This window comes from Jaculus jaculus, chromosome 2, assembly GCF_020740685.1.
Source record: "Jaculus jaculus isolate mJacJac1 chromosome 2, mJacJac1.mat.Y.cur, whole genome shotgun sequence".
Taxonomy (NCBI): Eukaryota; Metazoa; Chordata; class Mammalia; order Rodentia; family Dipodidae; genus Jaculus; species Jaculus jaculus.
In genome coordinates, this window is record NC_059103.1 from 9,394,577 (window position 1) to 9,408,988 (window position 14,412).

The window sequence follows — 14,412 nt, forward strand, 5'->3', positions numbered from 1 at the left end:
AATAAATGATGCGCATCAAATCAAAGGTGGTGGACTGGGAGATGGCTGTCCATAAACAGCTTGCCATGGACAAGTTCAGACCCCAGAACGGGAGGTGAAGACACAAAGATCCCTGGGGTCTTTTGGCTAGCTGGAGCTCTAGGTTCAGTGAAAGATCCTGTCTCCAAAAATACGGTTAAGGGATGGCGTAGCAGTTAAGGTGTTCGCCTGCAAAGCCAAAGGACCCAGGTTCGATTCCCCAGGACCCACATTAGCCAGCTGTACAAGGGGGCGCACGCGTCTGGAGTTCATTTGCAGCGGCTGGAGGCCCTGGTGCGCCCATTTCTCTTTCTCTGTGAAATAAATATTTTAAAAAGAAAACACGGTGGAAGGGGATTGACTGGAAGACACCAGAGCAGACGTAGACCTCTGGCCTACAAGCACACCTCACACACAAGGTGAAAGAAGTAGGAGTGTTTAATGCCCCGCAGCGGACAGTGCTTTCCTGTTGCTTACCAAATTCTCGGGAAGTGGACTAAAAGTTAACCTCCAGCTAAAGGAGCCCCATTCTGGTTCCCACGAAAACGCCGTTTGCAAAAACAACTTTATTTAAATTAAAAAAAGTTTAAACACAAAAAACGAGTAATCCAGCGAGTTGAAGTCTAAGCTTCCCACCTCCTCAGCGTCCGGTGCATGAGGAAGGTATCCTCGGAAGGGCGGGGCCGGGCCTGAAGCCGCAGCGGAGGCAGCCCGTCCACGGTCAGGTACGGGGACTCGTAACATAGAGTGTTCGGGTCGCACAGGATGGTCATGTCCGGCCCGGGCCCAGGTGGCTCCTGTGGGGAGTCAGGGCCCAAGGTAAGGTTCCACCCCAAGGGGAGGAAGGAGAGGGAGGAAGCCCCGGCACTGCTCCCTTCACCTTCGGGGGCGGGGCTCGGGCCTGCGGCGGCAGGAGCGCCAGCTTCTCCCGGAGCGCCGCGTTGAGCACCTGCTCCTCGGGCACCTGCAGGCTCACCAGGTCGCGGAAAAGCCGCTTGGAGCGCGGCACGTTCAAGCCTGCGAGCGCGCGGAGGGAGGGCGGGGTGAGCGGCGCCTCGGCCCCGGCTCAGGCCCGCCCGCGCGCCCGGCTCACCCTCCGCCACGCTCTCCTCCAGGACGCAGCGGGTCTGGAACGACTTCCTCAGCTGCTCCTCCACGGCCTTCGCCGCATCGAACTGAGCTCCGGAGGCGGCCCGCAGCTCCAGGCCCAAGGCCAAGCTGCTGTGCGGGACCGGCGCCTCCAGCTCCCGCGGCGCCGCGAGCCGCTCGCTCGGTGCATCCGCCGCGGCCGGCGGCTCCGGTCGCACCGGGGAGGGCGGCGCCAGGCGGAAACGGACCTGGGAGCAGAAGGCGGAGCGGTGAAGGGCGGTCAGCGAGCCCGGGGCCTCGGCCTCTTCCCAGCTCCGCTCACCTGCCTCCCGCTCCGGCCCCGGCCCCGGCCCCGGTCCCGGCGCTCCGCACGCCCCTTCCGCCGCCCCGGGCTGCCGCTCCGCCGCTCGGGGCTGTCAGGCAGCGGGCTCAGGCTCAGGTCTAAGCCGGGCTCCGGTACGGGGATGCGGGGTTCCGGAGCTCGCGGCACTGGGGGTACACCCGGGGCCGCCACGGACTCTTCGCTTTCCATGAACTCGGGCTCAGACGCCCCACAACTCATGCTCGCGTGGGGTTGCTGCTGGGGTGGCGCGGTCCCCGCCCCTCCGAGCTACCGCTACCGGAAACCGTTATGCCCTGATCCAGGCGGATACGCAGCACGCCCGCCGGCTCACCCCATAGGTGCTCCGGGACGCCACTTCCGGGGTCCCACCCCCCAACTTCCCCGAGCGCTTCCGCCCGTACCACTTGGCTTCGCCCGGGAGGCGAGGCTCCAGAGCTGAGCCCCACAGGCGCCCTACGGATCCCCATCGAGACCACTTTGCGTTTCGTAAACGCAGATGGGGTATCGTGTCGATTCTTTGCGTTTACGTAGAGGGTCCCGAGTACTCCCTCTAGAGCGTCTAAGGAGACATCTTTAACAAAAATGACCTCTGCTCTAGCATCTAGATGTCCCGCTCAGCGCCTCCGCAGATGCCTCAAAGGTTTCTGTCACCTCCGATAGGAATTTTGCTGCAGGAGAGGACGCGGATTTCGCTGCAGAATTACCCGCAGTCTTCTTGAATTTGGATAGGAAGCGTCTGTATGAGCTTGTGATAATGCTCTCCTAATTCTCTTCCCTGAAAAGCCCTTAAAAAGCAATGACAACGTGGGAGGTGGAGGTAGATCAGTCGTCCTCATCTACATAGGGAGTTCGAAGCTAGCATGATCTTCATAAGATATACACATATATGGATGGCTTAATGGCTCAGGTGCTTGTCTGCGAAGCCTAAGGACCAGTGATCAACTCTCCAGATCCCACGTAAGCCAGACGCACAAAGGTGAATCAAGTGCAATGTGGCACATACCCACTAGGGGCGCAGTCGTCTGGCGTTCGCTTTCAGTGGCTGAGGCTCTGGTGCCCCAATTCTCTCCCTCATTATCGCTCTAAAATAAAACTTAAAAATATTAATGATGACTGAGCCGACCTTGTAAACACCCCTGGTTCCCAAAATGTGGAAGTCAGGGACGACTTGAAGGTGTGTGTGCTCCACCTTCTTTGAGGCAGGGTCTCTTGCCACTACAAACGAACTGCCAGACTGCAAACACCAGCCCGAGAGCTTCAGATTCTCCTGGTTCTGCTGCCCATTGTCCTAAACACACTGGCAATCAGAGATGCGTGCACCCCTTTGCATCCAGCTTGTACATGAGTACTGGGGAACTGAACCCTAACTCATCAGGCTTTACAAGCAAGCACCTTTAACCTCTAATCCATCTCCCCAGGCCCCTGATCCATCATTTTCTGTGGGGAGCTTGAGACCCAGGAGAGGAAGTTTCACAAGTCATAAGGGGAGAGCAAAGGTAATATTGACACCAAGACTAAGGTCTCTTGTCTCTGACAAATGTTCTTCCTTCTACACCCTTCCACCCTTGGAAGTGTGTGTGTGTGTGTGTTTTTATTTTAATTAATCTTTTTGAAGTAGGGTCTCACTGTAGCCCAGGCTGACCTGGAACTCTGTCTGTAATCCCAGGCTGCCCTCAAACTCACAGCAATTTTACTACCTCTAGCCTCCCAAATGCTGGAATTAAAGGTGTGTGCTTTATACACATTCTTTTTTAATTTGTTCATTTGCAAGCGAAGAAAGAATGAGAGGGAGGAAACAGATGCACCAAAGCCTCTTGCCACTACAGATGAACTCCAGACCCATGAGCCACTTTATGCATCTGCCTTCACATGGGTACTATAGATTAGAACCTGGGCTTTCAGACTTAGCACAGGTGCATTTAACTTCTGAGTTAATTTATTTGCAAAGAGAGAAAGAGAAAAAGAATGGGTGCATCAGGGCCTCCAGCTACTGTAAAGAACTCCAGATGCAAGCACCATTTTGTGCAGCTATCTTACATGGGTACTGGGAAACCAAACCTGGTTCCTTAGGCTTCTCAGGCAAGTGCCTTAATGGCTCAGCCATCTCTCCAGCCCTTTTTTCTGATTCTTAAATTTAGGTTGACAACAAGTACAATCAGAATGTAGCAATGAAACACACTAGTAAAAAGCACAGGAAGTGGTTGAAAGCCACATTTCCTGGATGTGTAACCTTGGGTAAATGACTTCACTTTCCTGAGTCTCAGTTTTCTAACCTGTGAAGTGGGGATAGAGGGTCTCTGTATCATAAAGTTATCTCTAACATTAAAGGAGAAACAACACAAGGACCCAGTATTAACTGCCAGCAATAGGAGAGCTGTGGGGCTAGAGATACAGTTGGTAGAGTGCTTGTCTAGCATGCATGAGACCATGGATTCCATCTCCAGCATTACATAAACTGGCTGTCATGGTGCACACCTACAATCCTAGCACTTGGGAGGTAGAGGGAGGAAGATCAGAAATTCATTATTAGCTACATTGCAAGTCCAAGGCCAGCCTGGGCTACGTGAGACCCTGCCTCAACCATACCAAACCTTTGGTTTTGCAGGCAAACACCTTAAGCACTAAGCCATCTCCCCAATCCACACTGTCCACTTTAAAGAAAAAGTTGGGGGGCTGGAGAGATGGCGTAGCAGTTGAGCACTTGCCTGTCGAGCCTAAGGACCCCGGTTTGAGGCTCAATTCCCCAGGACCCAAGTTAGCCAGATGCACAAGGGGCACACACGTCTGGAGTTCCTTTGCAGTGGCTGGAGGCCCTGGTGCGCCCATTCTCTATCTATCTATCTGCCTCTTTCTCCTCTGTCTGTCGCTCTCAAATAAATAAATAAATAATTAAAAAAAATTTTTTTTAGGGCTAGAGAGATGGCTTAGCAGTTAAGGCACTTGCCTGTGAAGCCTAAGGACTCATATTCAACTCTTCAGGTCCCCCATAAGCCAGATGCACAGTGACACAAGCAGGCAATGTCACACACGTGCACAGGGGGCCACAAACACATCTGGTGTTCAATTGCAGTGGCTGGAGGTCCTGGCATGCCAATTTTCTCTCTCTCTCATTAAAGAAAAAAAGGACCAGTCTGTTGGGCTTGCCTCAAAAAAAAATTTTTTTTAGGGGCTAGAGGGAAGGCTCAGCAGTAAAAGGCACTTGGTGCAAAGTCTGACAACCCTGGGTTCGATTCCCCAGTACCCATGTGTGAATGGTTAAGTTTGTGTCAACTTGATCTGTCTAGGAATCCACAGACATTCCTCATAAGTGGGTCCCCAGAGGTTGTTTCCAGGAAGGATTAACTAAAGGAGGAATCCTTCCCCCAGGGTGAGCCCTTTCCCCAGAGTGGGCGGCCCCTCTGGGAGGGGAGCTGTCATCAAAAGAAGCAGTGGGAAGAAAGGTATTCTTCTCCCCTCCCACTGGCTACTGCTGCTTGCTGCTTCCCAGCGTGGACTGAAGAGCAGTGTCTCTCCAAGTCACCTCCAGGCCTTCGGGGTGGGATTGGGACTGCTGAGGCATCCAGCCTCGTGGACTGAGCAGCTACCGGGTTCCTTGACTCTCAGGCCTATAATCTGCTTTTGTTTGACTGTCGTAAACTAATCCAATAAATTCCCTTTTAATACAGTTCGGTTGGTCGGTTCTGTTCCTGTAGAGAACCTTGACCCATACACCACATAAAGCCAAGCGCACAAAGTGGCGTACGCCTCTGGAGTTTGTTACAGTGGTAGGAGGTCCAGAAGTACCTACTCTCTCCTTTCTCTCTGCTTGCAAATAAATTTTTAAAAAATTTTAAATATTTTTATTTATTTGAGAGAGAAAGAAAGAAAGCTGGATGTGGTGGCACGCACCTTTAATCCCAGCACTCGGGAGGGTTCGAGGCTACCCTGAGACTACATAGTAAATTCCAGATCACCCTGGGCTAGAGCAAGAGCCTACCTCAAAAAAAAAAAAAAAAAAAGAGTGCTCTAGGGCCTCTGGCTTTTGCAAAGAACTCCAGACACATAGGACACTTTCTTCACCTAGATTTACATGGGTACTAGGGAATTGAACCATGGGGCTGGCAGGCTTTGCAAGAAAGAACCTTTAACCATTGAGCCAACCTCAATGTCCACTTTTTTGAAACAGTCTTTTATTGGCCTGGAGCTTGCTGGTTGATCAGTGAGAACCAGGGATTTGCTTGTCTCTGCCTCCCCAGGGCTGGGATTACTGGTATACCACCATGCACAGATTTTTACATGAGCTCTACAGTTCAAGCTCAAATCCTCATGTTTATTGACTGAACTATGTGCCTAGCATCTCCTCTTTTTTAAAAATAAAATAAAATTACATTTACTTATTTATTTAAGAAAGGGAAGGAGGGCTGGGGAAGTGGCTTAGTGGTTAAGGCGTTTTCCTGTGAAGGCTAAGGACCCCGGTTCAATTCCCCAGGACCCACATAAGCCAGCTGCAGAGGGGGCGCATGTGTCTGGAGTTTGTTTGCAGTGGCTGGAGGCACTGGTGTGCCCATTCTCTCTCTCTGCCTCTTCCTTTCTCTCTTTCTCCTGCCTCTTCCTCTCTCTCTCTCTTTCATAAATAAAGAAATAAAATATTTAAAAAAAAAGAAAGGGAGAGAGAGAGAGAGAGAATGGGCGTGTAAGGGTCTTTAGCCACTGCAAATGAACCCCAGTCACATGTTCCAGCCTGTGTATCTGGCTTACGTGGGTCCTGGGGAGTTGAATCTGGGTCCTTTGGCTTTGCAGGCAAGTGCCTTAACTGCTAAGCCATCACTCCAGCATGCACCTTCAATTTTTTTAATCTATTTATTTATTTATTTGAGAAAGAAAGAGGGAGGGGGAGAGAGAGAAAGAGGATGAGCACACCTGGACCTCCAGCCACTGCAAATGAACTCCAAATACATGTGCCTCCTGGTGCATCTGCCTTACATGGGGACTGGGGAATTGAACCTGGGTTCTTAGTCTTCACAGGCAAGAGCCTTAGCTGCTAAACTGTCTCTCCAGCCCTCCTCCCTTTTTTTTCAGACAAAGTCTCACTATGTATCTCAGGCTGGTCTCAAACTTGTTATCTCCCTGCCTCAGCCTCCTGAATGCCAAAATGACAGACATGTCACCCACCATTGAGCAGGATATTTTAGAATATTTGTTTTTGAGGTAGAGTTTCACTCTAGCCCAGGTTGACTTTGAATTCACTGCGTATTCTCAGGGTGGCCTCGAATTTGTGGCAATCCTACTATCTCTGCCTCCCCGAGTGCTGGGATTAAAGGCATGCACCACTACACCCAGCCTTTAGATTTTTTTTTTTTTTCAAGGATGACAGGAAGCCACCAGAAAGCATAAGCAAAGGTGTAGTCATTGGGTTATAGGGACTTTGAGAAAAATTTGAAATTTTCAGGGAACCTAAGTGTGGGGATACATGTTGACATTCCCATTACTTGGGAAGCTGGAGAGAACTGTGAGTTTGAATCCAGCCTGGGTAGTTTGTCTAAAAAAAAAAAAAAAAATGAAAGCCCGGCACAGTGGCACACACCTTTAATCCCAGCACTCGGGAGGCAGAGGTAGGAGGATCGCTATGAGTTCGAGGCCACCCTAAGACTACATAGTGAATTCCAGGTCAGCCTGGGCTAGAGTGAGACCCTACTTCAAAAAACAAAACAAACAAACAAACAAAAAAAGAAAGAAAGAAAGAAAAAACAAAGTAAATAAATAAATTTAAAAGATAATAAAAATAAATGAGAAAGGCCTGGAGAGATCAGTGGTTAAATGTGCTTGTTTTCAAAAACTGATGGTCTGGTTTTCATTCCCCACTACCTATGTGGTGACCTGAGTCTGGAGGGCATTTGCAGTGGCTGGAAGCCCTGGTATACCAATTCTCTCTTCTCTCTCTCTTTCCTATCTGTCTCTCTCCTTGCAAATAAATACTTTGTAGAAGGAGAACGATAAGGAACAGGAGAAAAGGAAAAAAAAAAAAAAAACACAACAGCATGGAAGTGGGAGGATCACTCAGTGGAAAACACAAGCATGAGAACTTGAGTTCAGGTTCCTTGAACCTGCGTAAAGCCCCCCAAAGGTTGTAGCTGTGTCTGGAATAACAGCGTGCCTGTGGTGAGAAGCGAGGCCGGGCACAAGTGAGACTCAGAGGCCGGCCAGCCTGGCGATCCGAGCGGTGGACAGTTAGAGACCCCTGCTCGAACAAGATGGAAGGCGAGGACTGGCACCCAAAATCTGTCCTCTGGGGCTGGAGGGATGGCACTTACCTGCAAAGCCGAAGGACCCAGGTTCAATTCCCCAGGACCCGTGTAGGCCAGATGCACATGGGGGCACATGCATCTGGAGTTCATTTATGATTGTTGGAGGCCCTGGAGCGCCCATTCTCTCTCTCTCTCCCTCTTTCTCTCTCTCTCTCTCTACCTGCCTATTTCTCTCATTCACTCTCAAATTAATTAATCAATTAATTAAAAAAATTTTAGGGCTGGAGAGATGGTTTAGCAGTTAAGCACTTGCCTGTGAAGCCTAAGGACCCCGGTTCGAGGCTCGATTCCCCAGGTCCCACGTTAGCCAGATGCACAAGGGGGCGCACGCGTCTGGAGTTCGTTTGCAGTGGCTGGAGGCCCTCTCTCTCTCTCTATCTGTCTTTCTCTCTGTGTCTGTCGCTCTCAAATAAATAAATAAATAAATAAAAAGTTATTTAAAAAAATTTTAAGCAAAACTGTCTTCTGACTGGCACTTATGTGCCATGACACGTGTGCACTCCCACAAACACACACACCCCAAGAAAATAAGCTTTCCTTCTGCCCTAGGATCAATCTGAATCCCCCTCTTCTCTTCCGATGCCAGGAGACTTCACATGCTTTCTTTCTTGCTGGACAGTTCCCCCAGGGCCCTGGGCTAGATTCTTTTAGGATGGGCAAAAAAAGGAGACTAATTAGACAGTAGGAGAAAAAGCAAGTTCTTCCACTCCCCACCATTCTCCTCCCACAAACCTCCCTGCCCCTGCTTGGCCGAGCCCAGGCAGGACTGAGGGGAAGCAGTGAGGTAGGGTGTGCAGACAGCTCCCTTGACTGCTGGCTGAACTCACTTTCCTTGTCCACCTCGCACCACCATGACACTGAAGTAGCCAAGGGAAAATGAGAATGGTATTCCTTTCCACAAGCCCACAGCCTCAGGCTCAGTCAGCCTCCTGGGCCTGTAGCTACCTGCAAGGCTATTTACCAATGATAGTCAGGTTCTTGCTTGGCCCTGTTGGATGGTTCATTCTCAGAAGCCTCAGGTCCCAGGGCTGGAGGGATGGCTCAGCAATTAAATGCACTTGCTTGCAAAGCCTGACGTCCTGGGTTTGATTCCTCAGTGTCCATGCAAAGCAAGATGCACAAAGTGGTGCATGTGTCTGGAGTTCAGTTGCAGTGGCAGGAGGCTCTGGCATACCCATACACACTCTCTGTCTCAATGAATAAAAATGTTTTCTTTCTTTAAAAACAAAGGGGGGGATTGGAGAGATGGCTTAGCAGTTAAGTGCTTGCCTGTGAAGCCTAAGGACCTCAGTTCGAGGCTCGATTCCCCAGGAACCATGTGAGCCAGATGCACAAGGGGGTGCATGCATCTGGGGTTCATTTGCAGTGGCTAGAGGCCCTGGTGCTCCCATTCTCTCTCTCTCTGTCGCTCTCAAATAAATAAAATTAAGCAAAAAATAAAGAAAGAAAAAAACAAGCCGCCAGATGTGGTGGCACATACCTTTAATCCCAGCACTTGGGAGGCAGAGGTAGGAAGATCACCGTGAGTTCTAGGCCACCCTGAGACTACACAGCGAATTCCAGGTCAGACTGGACTAGAGTAAGACTCTACCTCGAAAAGAAGAACAGCAGCAGCAGCAGCAAGACGCAGCCTTAGGTTCCCAGTGAAGATCATTTCTAAGACATGAAGGCCAGTTCTGGATCTTAGATGGTGGGAACACATCAAACCCAGAGGCTCATTAAAACTCAGAGCTAGCTAGCCAGGCCTCGTGACACTGAGGTCTATAATCCCAGTTATTCAGGAGGCACATGTTTAAGGCCAGCCTCGGCAATTTATTTATTCATTAGTAATCTTTTTTTTTTTTTTTTTCTCACGAAGTAGGGTGTCACTGTAACCTGTGCTGACTTGGAACTCTGTAGATCCAAGCTGGCCTCAAACTCACAGTGATCCTCCTATCTCTTGCCTCCAAAGTGCTAGGATTAAAGATGTGCAGCACCATGCCTGGCTCAAATAAGTATTTATTTTATTTATTTATTTTTCAATGTAAGAGAGAATTAGCATGCCAGGGCTTTCAGCCACAGCAGTCAAACTCTAGATGCATGCACCACCTTGTGCGCATGTGCAGCCTTGTCTCTCTGTGGCCTTGTGCATCTGGCTTACATGGGATCTGGGAAGTCAAACATGGATCTTTAGGCTTTGCAGGCAAGCATCTTAACTACCTAGCCATCTCTTCAATCTTCAAATAAATATGTTTTAAAAATAAAAAGTACGGGGGGGGGAAGGGTATTACCATGGGATATTTTTTATAATCATGGAAAATGTTAATAAAAATTATGAAAAGATAAAATAAAATAAAAATAAATAAAAAGTAGGGAGCTGGAGAGATGGTTCAGTGGTTAAGGCTTATGCCAACAAAGCCAAAGCACCCAGGTTTGATCCCCCAGTGCCCACATAAGCCAGATGTACAAAGTGACTAATGTATCTAGAGCTTGTTTGCAGTGGCTAGAGGCTCTGGCATGTCCATTCATTCATTCTTTCTCTCACTATTTATCTGCCTCTTTCTCAAATAAATAGCTAAAAAATATTTTAAAAAGTAAAGAGATGGGCTGGAGAGATGGCTTAGCAGTTAAGACATTTGTCTGCAAAGCCAAAAGGTCCTGATTCAATTCTCCAGGATCCACCTAAGCCAGATGTACAAGGGGCACATGCATCTGGAATTCGTTTGCAGTGGCTGGAGGCCCTGGAGCGCCCATTTTCTCTCTCTCTCTCTTAAATAAATAAATAAATAAATAAATAAATAAATAAGTTTTTTTTAAAAAAGTAAAGAGAACATCAGATGAGGTGCACATGCTTATGATTCAAACATTCAGGAGCCCACAGTTCAAAGGCAGTCTGAGGTATGTATTGACAACCTGTCTCAAAAAAAAAAAAAAAACAAAAAACAGGTGTGATGATGTACACCTTTAATTTCAGCACTCAGGAGGCAGAGGTAGGAGGATCACTGTGAGTTTAAGGTCAGCCTGAGACTACATAGTGAATTCCAGGTCAGTGTGGCCTAAAGCAAGACCCTATCTCAAAAGAACAACATCCAGGCATGGTGACACACGCCTTTAATCCTAGCACGTGGGAGACAGAGGTAGGAGGATCGTGGTGAGTTCAAGGTTAGCCTGAGAATATGTCATGAATTCCAGGTGAGCCTGGACTAGAGGGAGACCGTCCCTCAAAAAACAAAAAGCAGGGCTGGAGAGATGGCTTAGTGGTTAAGTGCTTGCCTGTGAAGTCTAAGGACTCCGGTTCGAGGCTCGATTCCCTAGGTCCCACGTTAGCCAGATGCACAAGGGGGCGCATGCATCTGGAGTTCGTTTGCAGAGGCTGGAAGCCCTGGCACGCCCATTCCCTCTTTCTCCCTCTATCTGTCTTTCTCTCTGTGTCTGTCGCTCTCAAATAAATAAATAAATAACATTTTTTTTAAAAAAAGCAGAAAAGAAAAAGAAAAAAGAGGGCTGGAGACATGTCCTAAGGTGCTTGTCTGAAAAGCCTAAGGATCCAGTTCAATTCCCCAGCACCCACATAAAGGTAGATGCATAAAGTGGCACATGCATTTGGAGTTCATTTGCAGTGGCTGGAGGCCCTGACATGCCCATTCTACAAAAAGGAGGAGGAGGAGGAGGAGAGAAAGAAAGGAAGGAAGGAAGGAAGGAAGGGAGGGAGGGAGGGAGGAGGGAGGGAGTAAAGAAGGGAAAGAGGAGAGGAAAAGAAAAGAAGAGAAGAGAAAGAAAGCAGGCAAGCCCACAAGCAAACCAGGTGTGGTGGTGCACACCTTTAATCCCAGCACTCATGAGGCAGAGGTAGGAGGATCACAGAGAATTTAAGGCCACCCTGAGACTACATAGTGAATTCCAGGTCAGCATGGGCTAGACACCCTACCTCAAAAAGACAAACCAAAATTAATTAATTTAAAAAATATATATATATATATGAAAAAATGGCTGAGCATGGTGGTGCTTGCATTTAATCCCATCAATTGGAAGGCTGAGGTAAGAGGATTGCCCTGAGTTTGAGGCCAGCTTGGACTACAAAGTAGGCCAGGGTTAGAGTGAGACCCTGCTTCAAAAACAGACAGTGTTGCAGGGCGTGCTAGCTCACACCTTTAATCCCAGCACTTAGGAGGCAGAGGTAGGAGGATCGCCCTGAGCTGGAGGCCACCCTGAGACTACAGAGTGAATTCCAGGTCAGCCTGGGCTAGAGTGAGACCCTACCTTGAAAAACAAACAAAAAACAGACAGTGTATAAAGTGGGCTGGAATATACTTCAGAGTGTATAAAGTGAGCTGGAATATACTTCAGTGATACACTACCTGCTTAGAATCCCCCAGTGAGGGGTTGGGGGCGTGGCTCAGTGGTAGAGCTCCTGCCTAGAATCCCCCAGTGAGGGGCTGGGGGTGTGGCTCAGTGGTAGAGCTCCTGCCTAGAATCCCCCAGTGAGGGGCTGGGGGCGTGGCTCAGCGGTAGAGCTCCTGCCTAGAATCCCCCAGTGAGGGGCTGGGGGCGTGGCTCAGTGGTAGAGCTCCTGCCCAGAATCCCCCAGTGAGGGGCTGGGGGCGTGGCTCAGTGGTAGAGCTCCTGCCTAGAATCCCCCAGTGAGGGGCTGGGGGTGTGGCTCAGTGGTAGAGCTCCTGCCTAGAATCCCCCAGTGAGGGGCTGGGGGTATGGCTCAATGGTAGAGCTCCTGCCATGAATACCCCAGTGAGGGGCTGGGAGCGAGGCTCAGGGGTACAGTGCTGACCTAGAATATGTTCAATCCCCAGCCCTGTAAACAAAAACAAAAGCCCTCAAGGCTGCAGGACACAGACTCATCACTCACACTGTTAGTCCCAGAATGGATCCCGGCAATAAAAGACTTGATGAATAATTCGGAATTGGAAGTAGCTTTGAGACCCCATGACAAACCTGAAGCTAGGCTTTGACCACTGGGACCATCACCATGGTTACCCGCCATGTTCCTGCATGCCACTCCAGAAGAACTATACTCATCCCTCAGCCAGAAAAATGAAAGAGGAGTATTTGATATGGATTTTCTGTTCCTCAGAGTGGTTTCTATTCTTTTACGTGTATGTGTGCATGTTGGGGGGGGGGTACAGCATGCCACCATGTGTAAGTGGAGGTCACAGTCTTTGGATGTCAGTCCTCACCTTCCACCTTGTTTGAGACAGGGTCTCTTGTTCATCGTGGGCTAGTTCACCCACAGGCTTCCAGCAGACTCTCCTCTTTTAGCCTCCTATCTCGACACTGGGCTGACAGGTGCTTGTGCTACTGTGTCCAGCTTTGTTTGTTTGGTTTGTTGAGGTAGGGTCTCACTCTAGCCCACGCTGACCTGGAATTCACTCTGTAGTCTCAGGGTGGCCTCAAACTCATGGAGATCCTCCTACCTCTGCCTCCCGAGTGCTGGGATTAAAAGCGTGCGCCACCATGCCTGGCTTTTAATTTTTTTTAATAATTTTTGTTTATGTTTATTTTATTTGAGAGCGACAGACACAGAGAGAGAAAGAGGCAGATAGAGAGAGAGGGAATGGGCGTGCCAGGGTCTCCAGCTACTGTAAACAAACTCCAGATGCGTGCATCCCCCCCTTGTGCATCTGGCTAACATGGGTCCTGGGGAATCGAGCCTCGAACCGGGGTCCTTAGGCTTCACAGGCAAGTGCTTAACTGCTAAGCCATCTCTCCAGCCCTAATTTAATTTTTATTTATTTATTTGAGAGCGAGAAAGAGGGAGAGAGAGAAAGGGCCTCCAGCCATTGCAAATGAACTCCAGACGTAAGCAACCCCTTGTGCATCTGGCTCAAGTAGGTTCTGGGGAATCAAACTGAGAGGTCCTTTGGCTTTGCAGGCAAATGCCTTAACCACTAGGCCATCTCTCCAGCCCCCTTTGCTATCTTTTTTTTTTTTTAATATCTCAACTTATTGCTTTTGTTGCCCCATCCCCCACCCAGGGACAGGGTCTCACCTTGTCACCCAACCCTGCTGTTCTCTATGAGGTGAGGTCTTGCTACGTGATGTAGTTACCTTCTCAGTGCTGGGTCAAAACATCCAGCCAGGTGCAACTTATTGAGGGAAATGGCTCGTTTCTGGCTTCTTATATCAAGGGGAAGTTTCATCATGGTGGGAGAGCATGGGAGGAGCACACAGATGTTCATCATTGCTCTTCAGCAACAGGGAGGGAGGAGAGAGAGAGAGAGCTCTCTAGCACTGACAAGCAGAGCTGCTCCATGACACCCAAAGACCCTCCCTAGTGACACACCTTCTCCAGCAAGGCTCCACCTTCCAAAGGCTCAGCCAGCTGGAGATTGACCATGAGGCTTAATCAGAAACACATGAGTCAAACCTCCACCCTGCGTAACCCAGGATGGGCCCACACTTGCAATCCTCCTGCTTCTGTCTCCCAAGTGCTGGTGTGCGCCCACCATGCCGAGCGTCCCCTAAAAGAACTGGAAATGACAGAGCTGAAGGTGTGGCTCAGAGCTACAGGGCTTGCCCGAGGTTTAGTCCTCAGCACCCCTGAAAAGGAAATGAAACTTCCTAAGCCAGTAGTGAGAATTTTGTAGAAAAAGACATTAAAATTGTCACTACGGGTGCCTGCTACATGGAGTGATAATACTGGGGCTGTAAGTATTGAGGTGCAGTGGGCAGATAAACAGACTC

At 49.3% G+C, this 14,412-nt stretch overlaps 1 protein-coding gene across 1 annotated transcript; it reads right to left on the reverse strand.

Annotated features, from left to right (window-relative positions):
• Positions 1-565: 565 nt before the first annotated feature.
• Positions 566-1,798, reverse strand: Ppp1r35 (protein phosphatase 1 regulatory subunit 35). Its single transcript, XM_045144111.1, has 4 exons — positions 1,430-1,798; positions 1,112-1,355; positions 899-1,035; positions 566-815 (listed from the first exon to the last, which is right to left on the reverse strand). Exons 1-4 carry the CDS (start codon positions 1,667-1,669, stop codon positions 642-644), a joined length of 795 nt encoding a protein of 264 aa, XP_045000046.1. The 5' UTR covers positions 1,670-1,798; the 3' UTR covers positions 566-641.
• Positions 1,799-14,412: the final 12,614 nt, after the last annotated feature.

Bases quoted from the DNA above. Each gene is read 5' to 3' on its own strand.
- Ppp1r35 (XM_045144111.1), bottom strand. From the start codon at position 1,669: ATGAGTTGTGGGGCGTCTGAGCCCGAGTTCATGGAAAGCGAAGAGTCC. The intron at 1,356-1,429 runs GTGAGCGGAGCT...TTCTGCTCCCAG, and splicing joins GGGGCCGGAGCGGGAGGCAG to GTCCGTTTCCGCCTGGCGCC. The intron at 816-898 runs GTGAAGGGAGCA...GACTCCCCACAG, and splicing joins CCCGAGCCCCGCCCCCGAAG to GAGCCACCTGGGCCCGGGCC.